The sequence below is a fragment of the Nerophis lumbriciformis genome, linkage group LG18, assembly GCF_033978685.3.
Source record: "Nerophis lumbriciformis linkage group LG18, RoL_Nlum_v2.1, whole genome shotgun sequence".
NCBI lineage: Eukaryota > Metazoa > Chordata > Actinopteri > Syngnathiformes > Syngnathidae > Nerophis > Nerophis lumbriciformis.
In genome coordinates this window covers 1,460,001-1,478,565 of record NC_084565.2, presented here as the reverse complement: position 1 = coordinate 1,478,565, position 18,565 = coordinate 1,460,001, and the positions used below count along the sequence as shown (strand labels likewise).

At 43.0% G+C, this 18,565-nt stretch overlaps 1 protein-coding gene across 1 annotated transcript; it reads left to right on the top strand.

Annotated features, from left to right (window-relative positions):
* Positions 1-334: 334 nt before the first annotated feature.
* Positions 335-13,838, top strand: lrrc8db (leucine rich repeat containing 8 VRAC subunit Db). The gene is made up of 2 exons (XM_061977461.2): positions 335-766; positions 8,924-13,838. The coding sequence occupies exon 2, from the start codon at positions 8,926-8,928 to the stop codon at positions 11,464-11,466; it is 2,541 nt and encodes an 846-aa protein (XP_061833445.1). The 5' UTR covers positions 335-766; positions 8,924-8,925; the 3' UTR covers positions 11,467-13,838.
* The last annotated feature ends 4,727 nt before the right edge of the window (positions 13,839-18,565 follow it).

The following is an 18,565-nucleotide window of genomic DNA, read 5'->3' as shown; positions in this document are numbered from 1 at the left end:
ATGATGCGTTCATATTTTATATGCATATTATAAAATGTATAATATTTGCAATGCTAAGGGGGGACAACTTCACACAGGTTCAAATACGATAGGCACTAAAAAATGTCTTATATTGAGCCACATTTTGTTTAAAGCACTGTTTATTGTTATAAAGACTATTTTTCAAACACAATAAACTTTTGCAAGTTCGTAGTGACTGGGAGTGCTATTATTTTATTTTAATATTGCACAATGTTGAATAATGTCTGCGTTTTTGCACTTAAAGACGGTCCCTATCTTGGGTGTGTGTGTGTGTGTGTTTATCTTGTCATTGCGCCACACCCCCTAAGATTAGCCGAGCTGCTGTTGTGTGTGGCGGGCTTTTAGCGTCACTACACGAGGCTTTCCGCCCGCCGCCATTGCTGGACCATGAAGGTTAAAACCACCAAACTACTGACATAAAACCCACTCTGGACTACCGAGATAAAAAAAAAAAAAAAACCCGGACCACCGACATGAAACCACCAGGCTGAATAACTTTTAATCAGGCAGAAACCGCGGCCACCCCAGACCGGCGGCGGACCGGAGCGGAGCATCGGAGGCGGGAGAGGGAGTCGCCTAAGCCGCTTAGAGGCGGCTGCACCCGGGCACAAGGTGGACGAAGAAGGTGGAGGAAGAAGAAGAAGAAGGGGAATAATGGGTCGTATAAAGATGGCTGCTGAACAGACAAGTCCTCCTCCTCCCGCCTCCACTTAACACGAGTCCGCGTCGAGCAGACCTGCTGGAGGTTGGTATTTTTTCACTTTTTATTCCCTCTATTGTCAACATTGTTCCGGCTCGGAGCCGCCAGTGTCGACTTATGGCGTCATTTTGTTTTCGTTGTCGCACCAAATGTTCCGGAAGAGAACATATTCTTTTTCCAGCAGAAATACGGAAGCAGCCGTGCGGCGTTTAAAGACACCACGGAAATTAGACGACTACTTCCTCATTTGTCCCCAAACAGCCGAACACTCAAGACAAAAGTCACATGTTTGCGTCCACGGACACAAATGTCCACTCTGGTTTATTTGTATTTTTTATTGACATCCAGCATCAGACATTCATATCCATTACATCATATATCTGTTGTCTGCCCTAAATGTCAAAATATTTTTTGTTTATATCCCAACCATACCCCCCCCCCCCCCAAAAAAAAATAAAAACAGCAGAAAAACAAAGTAGTATCTACAAATACATTAATTAGACAAAACTAAAATAAATAATACATTATAATAATAATCAGAAATACAATAAAACATATATATATATATATATATATATATATATATATATATATATATATATATATATATATACAGGTAAAAGCCAGTAAATTAGAATATTTTGAAAAACTTGATTTATTTCAGTAATTGCATTCAAAAGGTGTAACTTGTACATTATATTTATTCATTGCACACAGACTGATGCATTCAAATGTTTATTTCATTTAATTTTGATGATTTGAAGTGGCAACAAATGAAAATCCAAAATTCCGTGTGTCACAAAATTAGAATATTACTTAAGGCTTATACAAAAAAGGGATTTTTAGAAATGTTGGCCAACTGAAAAGTATGAAAATGAAAAATATGAGCATGTACAATACTCAATACTTGGTTGGAGCTCCTTTTGCCTCAATTACTGCGTTAATGCGGCGTGGCATGGAGTCGATGAGTTTCTGGCACTGCTCAGGTGTTATGAAAGCCCAGGTTGCTCTGATAGTGGCCTTCAACTCTTCTGCGTTTTTGGGTCTGGCATTCTGCATCTTCCTTTTCACAATACCCCACAGATTTTCTATGGGGCTAAGGTCAGGGGAGTTGGCGGGCCAATTTAGAACAGAAATACCATGGTCCGTAAACCAGGCACGGGTAGATTTTGCGCTGTGTGCAGGCGCCAAGTCCTGTTGGAACTTGAAATCTCCATCTCCATAGAGCAGGTCAGCAGCAGGAAGCATGAAGTGCTCTAAAACTTGCTGGTAGATGGCTGCGTTGACCCTGGATCTCAGGAAACAGAGTGGACCGACACCAGCAGATGACATGGCACCCCAAACCATCACTGATGGTGGAAACTTTACACTAGACTTCAGGCAACGTGGATCCTGTGCCTCTCCTGTCTTCCTCCAGACTCTGGGACCTCGATTTCCAAAGGAAATGCAAAATTTGCATGGTTGGGTGATGGTTTGGGGTGCCATGTCATCTGCTGGTGTCGGCCCACTCTGTTTCCTGAGATCCAGGGTCAACGCAGCCGTCTACCAGCAAGTTTTAGAGCACTTCATGCTTCCTGCTGCTGACCTGCTCTATGGAGATGGAGATTTCAAGTTCCAACAGGACTTGGCGCCTGCACACAGCGCAAAATCTACCCGTGCCTGGTTTACGGACCATGGTATTTCTGTTCTAAATTGACCCGCCAACTCCCCTGACCTTAGCCCCATAGAAAATCTGTGGGGTATTGTGAAAAGGAAGATGCAGAATGCCAGACCCAAAAACGCAGAAGAGTTGAAGGCCACTATCAGAGCAACCTGGGCTCTCATAACACCTGAGCAGTGCCAGAAACTCATCGACTCCATGCCACGCCGCATTAACGCAGTAATTGAGGCAAAAGGAGCTCCAACCAAGTATTGAGTATTGTACATGCTCATATTTTTCATTTTCATACTTTTCAGTTGGCCAACATTTCTAAAAATCCCTTTTTTGTATTAGCCTTAAGTAATATTCTAATTTTGTGACACACGGAATTTTGGATTTTCATTTGTTGCCACTTCAAATCATCAAAATTAAATGAAATAAACATTTGAATGCATCAGTCTGTGTGCAATGAATAAATATAATGTACAAGTTACACCTTTTGAATGCAATTACTGAAATAAATCAAGTTTTTCAAAATATTCTAATTTACTGGCTTTTACCTGTATATATATGTTAGGGCTGGGCGATATTGCCTTTTTTTAATATCGCGATATTTTAAGGCCATATTGCGATACACGATATATATCTAAATTTTTTGCCTTAGCCTTGAATGAACACTTGATGCATATAATCACAGCAGTATGATGATTCTATGTGTCTACATTAAAACATTCTTCTTCATACTGCATTAATATATGCTACTTTTAAACTTTCATGCAGAGAAGGAAATCACAACTAAAAAAAAAAAAAAAAATCACTATTTTTTTCTCATACGGTGTTGATCTGGAAATGTTTGCCTCGGCATTTTGATGGTGTGTGGACGTGTGGCACCGAACGGAGATATTGTCGTGCGGAGTAAGCACTCTTTATTGTCTAGCGCAAGGGTCGGCAACCTTTACCAGTCAAAGAGCCATTTTGACCAGTTTCACAAATTATAGAAAACAATGGGAGCCGCAAATTTTAAATGTAATAACACTGCACACAAAGTTTTTTTTTTGCTTTGTGCTATGTATATACCAGTGGTCTCAGACACGCTGCCCACACCTTTATATAGAATTTGAAAGCTGGTGCAGCACGTGGGTTTTAAGCGAATGGTGCTTGTCAGCGTCATGCGTGCCGTGATAGTACAGCATATAGCACCCACTACAACCAGCGTGCCTGCTCAGCCACACGTTGTATGAGGCTTTCGCTTGCTCACGTGGGAGACAGCAAGGCATACTTGGTCAACAACCACACAGGTCACACTGACGGTGGCGGTATAAAAAAAACCTTTAACACTCTTACTAATAATGCGCCACACTGTGAACCCACACCAAACAAGAATGACAAACACATTTCGGGAGAACATCTGCACCGTAACACAACATAAACACAACAGGACAAATACCCAGAATCCCATGCAGCCCTAACTCTTCCGGGATACATTTTCCCCCCATCGCTACCAAACCCCGCCCACCTCAACCGACGCACAGAGAGGGGGGGGGGGGGGGGTTTGATGTGTGAGGGAGCAGGGTTGGGGTGGGGGCGGGGTTTGGTGGTAGCAGGGGTGTATAATGTAGCCCGGAAAAGTCAGGGCTGCATGGGATTCTGGGTGTTTGTTCTGTTGTGTTTATGTTGTGTTAAGGTGCAGATGTTCTCCCGAAATGTGTTTGTCATTCCTGTTTGGCTTTGGTTCAAAGTGTGGCGCATTATTAGTAAGAGTGATAAAGTTGTTTTATATGGTCACCATCAGTGTAACCTGTGTGGCTGATGAGCAAGTATGCCTTGCTGCCACGTACGTGTTCAAGCAGAAAATGTGTATTGTATAACAAGTGTAAGGGCTGGCACGCTGTTTATACAGATTGTAGAGGGTGCTTAATATTGTACCATCATGGTACGCCCTTATTGTAGCTGTAAGGGTGAAAATCGGTGAATATTAATCCCTGGAGTTTTCTGCGAGAGGCACCGAAATTCGGAAGTCTCACGGGGAAATTGGGGGGTTCAGCAAGTAAGCTGCTGTGCCGCATCAGAGTGATCAAAGAGCCGCATGCGGCTCCGGAGCCGCGGGTTGCCGACCCCTGGTCTAGCGGGTGACTTTTCAAATGATGCTACATATTAGCAGTGAAGCCGAATATCCTGGGTTCACCTATACATTATACTTATCTAGTAAAATAATAAACGGGAGACATTAGAGCAGGTTCGGTAGCCACCGCTTCTTTAATGTCAACATCACACACCTCCTTCCACAACCACACACACCCTACGTCACAGCCCTACGGCAACAACTCTGGAGGGACAAAACTCCTCCTCCTTACCTAACATATATGTATGTGTGTATATATATATATATATATATATATATACACCGTATTTTTCGGAGTATACGTCGCACCGGCCGAAAATGCATTATAAAGAAGGAAAAAAACATATATAAGTCACACTGAGTATAAGTCGCATTTTTGGGGGAAATGTATTTGATAAAAGCCAACACCAAGAATAGACATTTGAAAGGCAATTTGAAATAAATAAAGAATAGTGAACAACAGGCTGAATAAGTGTACGTTATATGAGGCATAAATAACCAACTGGTATGTTAACATAACATATTATGGTAAGAGTCATTCAAATAACTATAACATATAGAACATGCTATACGTTTACCAAACAATCTGTCACTCCTAATCGCTAAATCCCATGAAATCTTATACGTCTAGTCTCTTACGTGAATGAGATCAATAATATTATTTGATATTTTACGCTAATGTGTTAATCATTTCACACATAAGTCGCTCCAGAGTATAAATCGCACCCCCGGCCAAACTATGAAAAAAACTGTGACTTATAGTCCCCAAAATAGAGTGTGTATATATATATATATATATATATATATATATATATATATATATATTAGGGCTACAACTTATTTGATAATCGATTAATCTGTCGATTATTACTTCGATTAATCGATTAATATTCGGATAAAAGACACAAACTACATTTCTATCCTTCCCAGTATTTTATTGAAAAAACCCAGCATACTGGCACCATACTTAATTTGATTGTTTCTCAGCTGTTTGTAAATGTTGCAGTTTATAAATGTTAAGGTTTATAAAAAAAATTAAAAAAGTAGCCTCTGCGCATGCGCATAGCATAGATCCAACGAATCGATGACTAAATTAATCGCCAACTATTTTTATAATCGATTTTAATCGATTAGATGTTGCAGCCCTAATATATATATATATATATATATATATATATATATATATATACACACACCGTATTTTCCGCACCATAAGGCGCCCTGGGTTATAAGCCGCGCCTTCAATGAACGGCATATTTCAAAACTTTGTCCACCTATAAGCCGCCCCGTGTTGTAAGCCGCATCTAACTGCGCTAAAGGAATGTCAAAAAAACAGTCAGATAGGTCAGTCAAACTTTAATAATATATTAAAACCAGCGTGATGTGGGCGCGCATGGAATCGTATATCAACATGAACAGAGCTGCGTGAAAAAAGCCACCCGGCCTCTTCGCGTAAACTTAAACTTACCTTAACCACTCGCTCATCTTTTCTTCATCCATCCCTTCGAGTTAGCTTTTATGATGACGCCGGCTGGAAAGGTCTCTTTTGGCAAGGTCTTCCTTTTGAATATCACCATGGGTGGAAGTTTCTGGCCATTAGCATGGCAAGCTAGAACCACAGTGAAGGATGACTTCTCATTCCCATGTGGTGCGAATATTCACCGTACGTGCTCCCGTTGTATCCACAGTGCGGTTCACAGGAATATCAGTTGCTGTGAAATAGTAATCCGTGTGCGGATGGAGAGATTGCGTCTTTTTATGAACCGGATCCCTGTCGCTTAGTAGGAGCCATTTTGTGGTCTTTACAGATGTAAACACACAAAGGAAATGAAACGTACGGTGATATCCGCGCGCTTTTTCTTCTTCTACGCGGGCGGGTGGTTGCTTACAGTAGAAGAAGAAGCGCTTCCTGTTCTATGGGGGCGGGTGCTTACCTTGGCGGTTGCTTGCGTAGAAGAAGAAGCGCTTCCTGTTCTACCGGGAAAAAAGATGGCGGCTGTTTACCGAAGTTGCGAGACCGAAACTTTATGAAAATGAATCTTAATATTAATCCATATATAAAGCGCACCGGGTTATAAGGCGCACTGTCAACTTTTGAGAAAATCTGTGGTTTTTAGGTGCGCCTTATAGTGCGGAAAATACGGTATATATAATGCTAGCATCAGCAGGCTAACAGTTAGCATGTGTCAGCTACCAAGTTATATGACTCTGTGGTAAACGGTTGCAAAATGAGTTAAAATGTTAGCATGCTAACAGTTAGCATGTGTCAGAGACCAAGTTATGTGACTCTGGGGTAAAACAGTTTCAAAATGAGCTAAAATGTTAGAATGCTAACAGTTAGCATGTGTCAGATACCAAGTTATATGTCTCTGCAGTAAACGGTTGCAAAATTAGCGAAAATGTTAGCAAGTTAATAGTTAGCATGTGTCACAAACCAAGTCGTATGACTCTGGGGTAAACGGTTGCAAAATGTCCTAAAAATGCGGCACGTGTCACATACCAAGTTTTATGACTCTGGGATAAACGGTTACAACATGAACTAAAAAAGTTAGCATGCTAACAGTTAATGTCAGATACCATGTTGTGTGACTAAGGTGTGTGGCTGAGGAATTACAGAAAACATTTTCATGGCTGGAATTTTTAGCATGCTAATGTTAGCATGCTAGCCACTTTTTCTCCCATCCCCTTTGTTTAGCAAACTTTCCAATGATTCCAACCTTTTTAAAATGTTTTAACATTAACATAACATTTTTAACAAAAAGGTCACACATCGCAATTCAGACATGGACAATTAGCATGTTAATGTTAGCATGCTAGCATCAGCAGGCTAACAGTTAGCTTGTGTCAGATACCAAGTTATATGACTCTGGGGTAAATGGTTGCACAATTTGTTAAAATGTTAGCATGCTAACAATTAGCATGTGTCAGATACCAAGTTATATGACTGGGGTAAACGGTTGCAAAATGAGCTAAAATGTTAGCATGCTAGCAGTTAGCATGTGTCAGATACCAAGTTATATGACTGTGGGGTACACGGTTGCAAAATGAGCTAAAATGTTAGCAGGTGTCACAAACCAAGTTGTATGACTTCTTTGTTAAAAATGTCATGTTAAGATTCCCAGGCGTGGCCACCGCTGCTGCTCACTGCTCCCCTCACCTCCCAGGGGGTGATCAAGGGTGATGGGTCAAATGCAGAGAATAATTTCGCCACACTTAGTGTGTGTGTGACAATTATTGGCACTTTAACTTTAACTTAATGTTAAAAAATGTAAAAAGATTGGAATCATTGGAAAGTTTGCTAAACAAAGGGAATGGGAAAAGAAGTGGTTAGCATGCTAACATTAGCATACTAAAGTTTTCAGCTATTGTTGAAAACATTTCTGTAATTCCCCAGCCACACACCTTAGTCGTATAACATGGTATCTGACGTCAACTGTTAGCATGCTAACATTAACATGCTAACTTTCTTAGCTCATGTTGTAACCTTTTACCCCAGAGTCATATGACTTGGTTTGTGACACATGCTAACTGTTAGCATGTTAACATTAGCTAATTTTGCAACCGTTTATCCCAAAGTCATATAACTTGGTATCTGACACATGCTGACTGTTAGCGTTAGCATGCTAACATTTTTAGCAAATGTTGCCACAGTTTACCCCAGAGTTATAATACTTGGTATCTGACACACGCTAACGGTTAGCCTGCTGACGCTAGCATGCTAACATTAACATGCCAATGTTCGCATTTCAATTCGACTCATCTATAATTTTATATTAGCAATACATGTTAGTTATGCCATTTGTATTCCTTTGAAATCTTATAATAGATTATTTATTATGCACTTTATTACCGCATACATTTTAAAGTGCAATAAAAAATCAAATCAAAAGTTTGCACTTTAGTAGATAAAATACCAGATATTTCAAGCAATTGTAATATTTTTGTATGAAAAGGTGTAATATGGTGTAAATAAGCAACGATAAGAATAATTAAAAATGGTTTCTACACACTGATACATCCACAATTAGAGAAATATTTAAAAGTATTGAGCTGTTAACTTAGAGTAGCTGTGGAATTAACCTTACATTTAGTAGTGCGCTAACTGACATGATTCTTCTTGTATGACAGTACCTTCATGAAAAACATGCATTTTTAAGCCATCTACTGGCTTTGTTTACAGTCAACATGCGCAGGCTCGTTAGTAAGTATCCATGCTGGAGCCAAGTTCAGGGAAGAAAAGTCAAAGTTGCGTTTGTCTTTCATATGATGAGTCACCGGGCGTGTGTGTATAACCTTTCTACACCTCGTTACAACCCGAAAAGCTTGTATTTTCTGGCTAATGAGCCTCAAATAGGATGATGTGCATCAGTTAAACACAAGTCCTTGTAAGATGTTGCTCGAATGTTGATATTCTTCTTCAAATATCCTTTTGTGTTTCTAGGAATGTTTACTCTTACTGAAGTCGCCTCCCTGAATGATATCCAGCCAACTTACCGCATCCTGAAGCCATGGTGGGACGTCTTCATGGACTACCTCGGTATTGTCATGCTGATGCTGGCAATATTTGCCGGCACAATGCAGCTGACGCGGGACCAAGTGGTCTGCCTCCCCGCTCTGGATCCGGCCCCAGACGAGGCCGGCGAATTCCTGGGTCCTCAACCGACGGAGGCGGCGGACAGGCTTTGGAGTAAGGAGAGCGCCATGGGGGAGCAGGCTGCGCCTCTCATTGCCACGAGGCCTCCGGACGTGGTCGCTCCCACAGTTCCGCTCCCGCAGCAATATCCATCAACCGGTATCAGAACCAAGTTGGATTTTCAGCAGTATGTTTTTGTCAACCAGATGTGCTACCATGTTGCCCTTCCGTGGTATTCCAAATATTTCCCCTACCTCGCTCTTATCCACACCCTGATACTGATGGTTAGCAGCAACTTCTGGTTCAAGTATCCAAGAACCAGCTCCAAGATAGAGCACTTTGTGTCCATACTGGGCAAATGCTTTGAGTCTCCTTGGACTACAAAAGCGCTGTCCGAGACAGCGTGTGAGGACTCTGAGGAGAACAAACAGAGGCTGGCAGGGACCTCCACCTATTCGAAGCACCTCTCCACAAGCAGCGAGGAGGGCAGTCCCAACCAGTCGGCCCCTTTGTTGACCAAGTCCGGCGTCACCTTCTCTGCCGAGAAGCTGGTCAGCGAGGTGCCCGCCATGACCATACTGGACAAGAAAGATGGCGAGCAGGCCAAGGCGCTCTTTGAGAAGGTCAGGAAGTTCCGCGCACATGTGGAGGACAGTGACTTGATCTACCGCCTGTACGCCATTCAGACGGTCATCAAGACGGTGAAGTTCATTGTGATCCTGTGCTACACCATGACTTTTGTGGCTTCCATAGACTTCCATCATGTGTGCGAGCCTGAAATCAAGCACCTGATAGGATACAGGAAGTTTCACTGCACGCACAACATGGCCTTCATGCTGAAAAAGCTGCTTGTGAGCTACATCGCGCTCATATGCGTCTATGGCGTCATCTGCATTTACACGCTGTTCTGGCTTTTTCGACGTCCACTGAAGGAGTATTCCTTTGAGAAGGTGAGAGAGGAAAGCAGCTTCAGTGACATTCCAGACGTGAAGAACGACTTTGCTTTCCTGCTGCACATGGTGGATCAGTACGACCAGCTCTATTCCAAACGCTTTGGCGTCTTCCTCTCTGAGGTCAGCGAGAACAAACTACGAGAGATCAGCCTGAACCATGAGTGGACCTTCGAGAAGCTTCGGCAGCACGTGACTCGCAACGCTCAAGAAAAGCTCGAGCTCCATCTCTTCATGTTGTCAGGAGTGCCAGATGCCGTTTTTGATCTCACAGATTTGGAAATTCTCAAACTGGAGTTAATCCCCGAGGCCCGGATCACGGCCAAGATCTCACAAATGATTAACCTCCAGGAGCTCCACTTCTACCACTGTCCTGCCAAAGTGGAGCAGACTGCTTTCATTTTCCTCCGGGATCACCTGAGGTGCCTTCATGTCAAGTTCACTGATGTTGCTGAGATTCCCAGCTGGTCGTATCTGTTGAAGAATTTAAGAGAACTCTACTTAGTGGGGAATCTCAACTCTGAAAACAATAAAATGATTGGACTGGAGTCTCTGCGGGACCTGAGACACTTGAAGGTTCTACATCTCAAAAGCAACCTCACAAAGATCCCCACCAACATCACTGATCTGTCACCACATCTTCTCAAGCTGGTCGTCCACAATGATGGCACCAAGCTGCTGGTACTGAACAGTTTGAAGAAGATGATGAACCTGGCTGAGCTGGAGCTACTCAATTGCGAGCTGGAACGCATCCCGCACGCCATCTTCAGTCTGACCAACCTTCAGGAGCTGGATCTGAAGTCCAACCACATTCGGACCATTGAAGAGGTCATCAGCTTCCAGCACCTTAAGCGGCTGACATGCCTCAAGCTGTGGCACAATAAGATCATCTCCATCCCGCTGTCCATCAGCCACGTCAAGAACCTGGAATCGCTATTTTTGTCGCACAACAAGCTGGAGTGTCTGCCCTTGTCCTTGTTCTATTTGTTCAAGCTGAGGCACCTAGACGTCAGCCACAACTCCATCGCCACCATACCCGTGGAGGTGGGCTTTTTGCAGAACCTCCAACATTTCGCCATCACAGGCAACAAAGTGGAAGTGCTTCCCAAGCAGCTCTTCAAGTGCACCAAGCTGAGGACGCTGTGCCTCGGTCACAATTGCATCGCCTCCATTCCGGAGAAAGTTGGCCAGCTGGCGCAGCTCAGCCACTTGGAGGTGAAGGGGAACTGCCTGGACCGGCTGCCCGCCCAGCTGGGTCAGTGTGCTCTCTTGCGCCGCAGCTGCCTCATCGTGGAGGACCACCTCTTTGACTCGCTGCCCCTGGAGGTCAAGGAGAGCATCAATCAGGAATCCAGTGTTGCTTTCACAAACGGCTGCAAGTGTCTGACTGATGGACGGTAGTCATGTGACCTCAGCTGCCGGGTCACCCTTTTTTTTTTAATACATACAGCAGTTCACTGGAAAGGGCAAAACCACTGAAAAACATTCTGGTTTTTGTCACGTCTCTGCGTTAGTCCTCCTGTTGACGCATGTAGCAGCTGAGCATTAGCTAAACCTTCACAGAAACACGGAGCATCGAGCCCGCCAAAAATCAACCGTCCAGTTATTTCTATTATGTAGTTATTTGTGAGGGAAAACCACTTTGGTGCTAAAAGTACTGTTTCAGTTACTGTGCAAACATCTAAGTCCATCACTAGCTTTGTTGTTTTACTGCAGGAAATGCTAGCTCGCATAAAGTTCGCAGGATTACGTAAACGATACCAAGGATTTCTACGTGCCTGGGTATCACCAAACCATCCACACAAAACACTCTTCCAGTTTGATCTTGAAGAAGATCTACGTTCTACTACTCTGTGGGGAATTCTGTCATCATCAGCAGAGCATTGCTAAAACAACACATCTAATGGTGGTGCAGGACTTTTGCACAGTAGCAGTTATCAGTTAGATGTGGAACGTCAACAGGTGCTGGGAACAAGCAGGTGTTTCAACAGCGTTGTTAGCTAGAAACCCACTGAGTTAAATCGAGCTCACAAAACAGACAGTTGACAACTCAGAGAGGGCCATCTAATAAACAAAACAACAACAAAATCGGGTCCTGACTAGAACATGATCAAAGATGTCCAAATAAGTCAAGTTGCGCTCGTCAGGACTTTCATGGGTTCTGCTAGACTGGTAACATGCAGACCTTGTGCTGTCAGACGAGGTTAGCGTGGTTACCATCGGAGCTGACAGCACTCATTTTAACCGCTGGTACTCTTAACTTCTCGCCTTGGGAGACAGACGTCAGCCGGGAGAGTCCGCATGATCGCGATCGGTGGACGTAAAAGTGTAAATTTAGGTTGGAAGTTGTCAACTTTGCAGAAACATTCAGCTTTTGTGACACTGGCCGTAATTAGCGAGATGACTTAGCGATTGCATTGCAGCACGAACGCTGTTCTTACGAGACATTATCCGACCCGTCACCATACGTGGTACACAATGCCGGCGACAACAATAAGAGATGTCAATCTTACAACTGACGATTGTATTCCATTTAGAATTGATTCTCCATTCTGGCTACACTTTATTTGGCGTACAAATTATAATACAACCTTTTTCAAATAGGTCACAGGCCACACAAGCTCCTCTTGGTTGCTAGCATATGATGTATAAGCCTGGGGATCGAGTCTTGGAAATTCTGTGTTGTTATGAATAAGAATCCCGTTTCGGATGTTGTATATGTGTAGTGATACTTTGCGCCGGAGAACGACTACAAACTAAGGAAGGGTACCAAATGCGGTCCCACCAGGCACCGATTCACGTAAAATCCAACGGTGCCATGTCACGGTAGCCGGGCTGCGTGTGACATAACACTGGGTTGTGGACTCACACTACCTAGGTAATGTTACCACTTTCAATGCCAGCAAAGAAACCGACTCAAAAAACGCTCCGACGTAAGTAGAGTAAGGCTACACTTATCCAAAAAAATGTGCTAGCTTGATGCTAATATCAGCGGCTTTGCCAGTGATTAGCATTAGCGATTTTACATGGCGATTTCAACACCTCTGAATTTGATTATGTAAACTACAACTACGGCAAGACGAATGTTACAACCAGACTACTGGTGCGTAATAAGTATCGACACAACAAAAGACTAGATTCAGCAAGGTCTTGGACTTGCAACTGTAGTTGAGACTCAAATGTGATAAGATATAACAGCTAGACATCATATTGATCTTATGTTTAAAGGTTGTGATTAAAAAATGTGGTTTTGATATCAAAAACTATCACTAGTTCACACACAAAAATTAGTACCAGTATTCATTCCCAGGTACTATGAATTGGTATCGCATCAGTTCAAATGTGAACGGTACCCATCCCTACTACCACAACCACAATATTTAACCCAACCAATTTAAAAGTGTCGTAGAATAATTTGTACTTCAAGTTGTGTCTGTAGAAACACACATCATGAAGTATTGTCAAGATGTACACAAGCAAAGGACCACGGGGCTATTTGTGTGGTGCGAAGGTGCATCTAAACGTGGGTATGTCTGTGTAACCTTCTGCATTCCACTTGGTTCTATTCTCGTCAAACATTGACACCAACAAGGGACCAGCTGATCCTCCTCGGCAGTTACTCGACCAACTTTGTATTTTTATATCCTTGTCCTCTCCTGTTTGACACCCCCACCTTGTCCTCGGTCTTTCCTGCACTTTGGGACAGCTTGTCAAATAATGAAATAAATGACCTCAGCTTGTTTGAAGCGGAATAAACACAACTTTCTCTCAAATTCCGTTATTTGTTCACCTAAAAGTAACACATTCAGTTAGTAGGAGTGAGCAGATGCTGCACAAAAGAATCTATTCTGCGGGGATTGCTTCCCAATGATGGACGTCAGTGTTTACTACAAGTGTTAAAGACCTCATAGAATACTAAACTACTGGAATACTAGCATAATTACAACAGTTTAGTTTCCCATTTAAAACAAACCTCATCAGAATGGCCAAAAAAAGATCAGGACAAACCCAAACTATTTGGTGACCTTGACCACCTCTAAAGTTCCTCAGTTCTAGTCCCAGGTGTGTCACCCATGAATATGAACAGTGAAATTGTTGCGGTCAATGGCCAAAATCGTCCTTTTAGGATTGGGCTTTTCATCGACATGGTTTTCCAGAAAGCTAAGGACCAGGGTAGGAACTTCTTCCACTATTATACCCATGTTCTACATTCCTGAGAACATGTGTTCTCTTCTCATATTCCGTTGTTTGTTTAAGTAAAAGTAACACATTCAGTTAGTAGGAGTGAGCAGATGCTGCTCAAAAGAAGCTATTCTGTGGGGAATGCTTCCCTCTGGTGGACGTCAGTGTTTACTACAAGTGCTAAAGATCTTCTCATAGAATACTAAACTACTGAAATATTACCACAATTACAACAGCTTAGTTTCCCATTAAAAACAAACCTCACACATCATCAGAATGGCTAAAAAAAACACTTTTTGAGGAGCGGAAAAAAACAAACTATTTAGTGACCTTGACCACCCCTGAAGTTCCTCAGTTCTAGTTCCAGGTGTGTCAGCTATGAACATGAACAGTGAAATAGTCCTTTCAAGGCAGGGATTTTCAATGACATGGTTTTCCAGAAAGCCAAGGACCAGGGTAGGAACTTCTTCCACTATTATTCCCATTTTCTTCATTCCTGAGAACCTGGGTTCTCTACATTGGTAGATTTTTGTCAGAGTTATGTAATTTGGAGGAAAAAAGCTCCGTCCATACAACAGGAGTGCTGTTTTCAAGAAACTAGTCAAAGATCATCTATAGCACTTTAGTGTTTTTAGGAATCTGCTGCCAAATGGGTTTTTTTTTAACTGAACTCACGGGCTGCCGTGAAAGTGCGAAAACCGGTAATTTGGGGCACATGAAAAATAGCCTTAATGTACTGAAAAACGGGAACTTTTGGAACTTGGATACGTGTTAGTTGGACATTTCCAAATGAATGGAATGGGTTGAGAAATGTGGGAAATATGGACATTGGAAACATTTTGAATGGGAAAAAAATGACATGGAAAATGTAGAATTCATGGATTCGTTGGAATTTTTGGATGTTTGGAATCAGATAAAAAAAAACATAGGACAGAATAAAAAGTAGAGATTAAAATTTTGGTAGAAATTGCGTGTGGTATGTCGAACAGTTAGCACTCTAGCCAGATAACCTCACAATATATGACTCTTGGGTATATTACTGCAAAAAGAACAAAAGAAAAAGCTGACACACTAGCATGCTAACATTAACATGCTTTGATTGATTGATTGTGCTCCCGAGTTACAGGACTGCACGATATCCAACTTTGGCTGTAACAAACTATTTGGCCAATACAGTACTGGTCAAATTAGCCAAAAAGCTAGCATGCTAACAGTTAGCATGTGGGAAGTTACATGATATTTGACTCTGAAGTGTACTTCTATAAAATTAGCTCAGCTAATATTAGCATGGCTAGCTTTTTAACATTTTTTGGTGTCACGAATGAGCTGGATATTTTGAACCGGAGAAATACATCCGGAAATACAAAGAAGGAAGAGCAGAATAATAATGACAATAATATATATGTTTGTCAGCATTCACACATATATATTTATATAATGACAAATTCCCAGCTGTCTTGAATGCAGCACATTAGCATTAGCGTCACAGTTCGGCTCGTTAGCTTTGGTTGTTTGGTTGAAAACGACAGGAAAGACAAGTCGGGATTGTTATAGACCTAAAAGGTCTTTAACGATCTGAAGAGTGTACCTGCAGAATTAGCTAGCATGCTAACAGTTAACAGGCAACAACATATTTGATTGTGGCGTATATTTGCATATTAGCTAAAAAGCTAGAAGGCTAACATTGGCCTGATAGCTTGGTAACGTTAGCATGTTAGCTATTTACTCGATTCGGTTGAGAAATGTGGAAGTAGTGGCACTTTTTAAGACGGGATAAGTGTTACGTAAAAGCCCGAGTGTCTTGGAAGGTAGAACTAGTTTCTTGTGTCCGACGTTTTTTTCCCATTGATCCCGACATTTTTCAACCAAGCGTTTAGCTTTAGCAACTTCTACCAACATTTTGGTGGAAATTAAGTGTGAATTATGAAAAGCCTAAGTCAAACTGAAATACTAACTCGGGCCGGGGTTTAGACTAGATTTTAGGCTCAGGTACTGGCTAGTGCTAGACCTCGGGTTTGTGGAACTATTAAGAACCTTCGAAGTCTGTTGGTTTGAGTTTGCGTTAAAATTATTGTTAGGTTTGAGGACAGCAGTTCAGGCTGGGGTTGGAGTTTTCTTCAAGAGTTAGGATTTAAGACTAAGGTTAGGGAAAGGTTCTCGCCCGGAAAAGGGTGGAGTGCCATCTCCGGGTTGCGGAGGAGACCCTGCCCCAAGTGGAGGAGTTCAAGTACCTCGGAGTCTTGGACTTTGCCAAGGCTGCCCTTTGTCACCGATTCTGTTCATAACTTTTATGGACAGAATTTCTAGGTGCAGTCAAGGCGTTGAGGGGATCTGGTTTGGTGGCTGCAGGATTAGGTCTCTGCTTTTTGCAGATGATGTGGTCCTGATGGCTTCATCTGGCCAGGATCTTCAGCTCTCACTGGATCGGTTCACAGCCGAGTGTGAAGCGACTGGGATGAGAATCAGCACCTCCAAGTCCGAGTCCATGGTTTTCGCCCGGAAAAGGGTGGAGTGCCATTTCCGGGTTGCGGAGGAGACCCCGCCCCAAGTGGAGGAGTTCAAGTACCTCGGAGTCTTGTTCACGAGTGAGAGAAGAGTGGATCGTGAGATCGACAGGCGGATCGGTGCGGCGTCTTCAGTAATGCGGACGCTGTATCGATCCGTTGTGGTGAAGAAGGAGCTGAGCCGGAAGGCAAAGCTCTCAATTTACCGGTCGATCTACGTTCCCATCCTCACCTATGGTCATGAGCTTTGGGTTATGACCAAAAGGACAAGATCACGGGTACAAGCGGCCCAAATGAGTTTCCTCTGCCGAGTGGCGGATCTCTCCCTTAGAGATAGGGTGAGAAGCTCTGTCATCCGGGAGGAGCTCAAAGTAAAGCTGCTGCTCCTCCACATGGAGAGGAGCCAGATGAGGTGGTTCTGGCATCTGGCCACCCGAACGCCTCCCTAGGGAGGTGTTTAGGGTTTTCCGACCGGTAGGAGGCCACGGGGAAGACCCAGGACACGTTGGGAAGACTATCTCTCCCGGCTGGCCTGGGAACGCCTCGGGAGGAGCTAGACAAAGTGGTTGCTTAGGCTGCTGCCCCCGCAACCCGACCTCTGATACGCGGAAGAAGATGGATGGATGGATGGTTAGGATTTGTGTAACCTGTACTACGAACATAGTGACTTTAAAGTCTGGAATCTTGCAGTCTTCGAGAAGAAGGCTAACCGGAGTCCTAACTGTGCTGTGTGCACGAAGGACGCCGCTGGGCTAGTCCTCATGGACCCAGCAGAACTGATCAACTGGTCTGGGGCACCTTCACTAACTAAGTAGCCATTTTCTATTGGAGAGTAACACATTTTTCCCAGTGACTCGAACGTCTCACTGACCTGTATGCTAATGATATGCTAATTAGACAACTTCCACTCTCCTGGGAGGACTTTCTACAAGATTCTCTTGGCACTTTGGTCTGGTTCAGTATTTGTTCAAAGGGTCTGTACCTGGAAACCAGCTCCCCCCGGGTTTTCTCCCCAGCTCCACCTGTCTCGTATCCGGCTTCTGTCTGGTCTTGGCACAGGACCATCCCGACCGGGGTCCTGAGGAACGCGACCCTGGCCTTCCTCAAGGAGACTGGGATCCTTTTAGCTCCTTCCTGAGGTAAAACTGACAATCCGCCCCTGGAGGTAAAATCCATAAAGAGGTTTTAGATGGAATCCTTCAGAAGGCGACCGAGGTCTGGGTGGACAGGAGAAGTCCAGTCGGGGACCAAGTGACCTGCTGTGGTCTTCTAGCAGGCATGCTACACCTGGACTGGACCACAAGGGGGCAGCAAAGCATCACAAATTAAACACCAGGAAGGATTTGCTATTTTGGTGGCAGACTCATTTTAGATGGAAGAAGAAAACTACATAATAACGAATCGACTATTCAGAAAAATAAAGACCAATTAAAGCTGGAGCTTTATTTGTATTTTAAATGTTCTTCTCATAAATATGTTGTCTTTCATCAAAACAATACACATGTTTTTTCTTTCTCTAAAAAAAAAAAGAAAATCATTCTAGTTGGGTTACTTTTTAGTGGGCGTGTTCCTATCTGACATCAGCAAAGAAAATAAGGATGATATCAGCGTGCATGTCCGATACAGGCACTTGTGCAAAGTCCTCCAATAAGCACACAATTTATTCTATTTCACTAAAGTCCTTTACAAAAGGTAAACATGCTAGGCTATAAGCTACCGGGAGCTAGCAGCTACACGACAGCTAAGCACACAATAGCACACAAGCTAGACAAACGTGATAATTAATAGAACAATATTGTAAAGCAGCACACTTG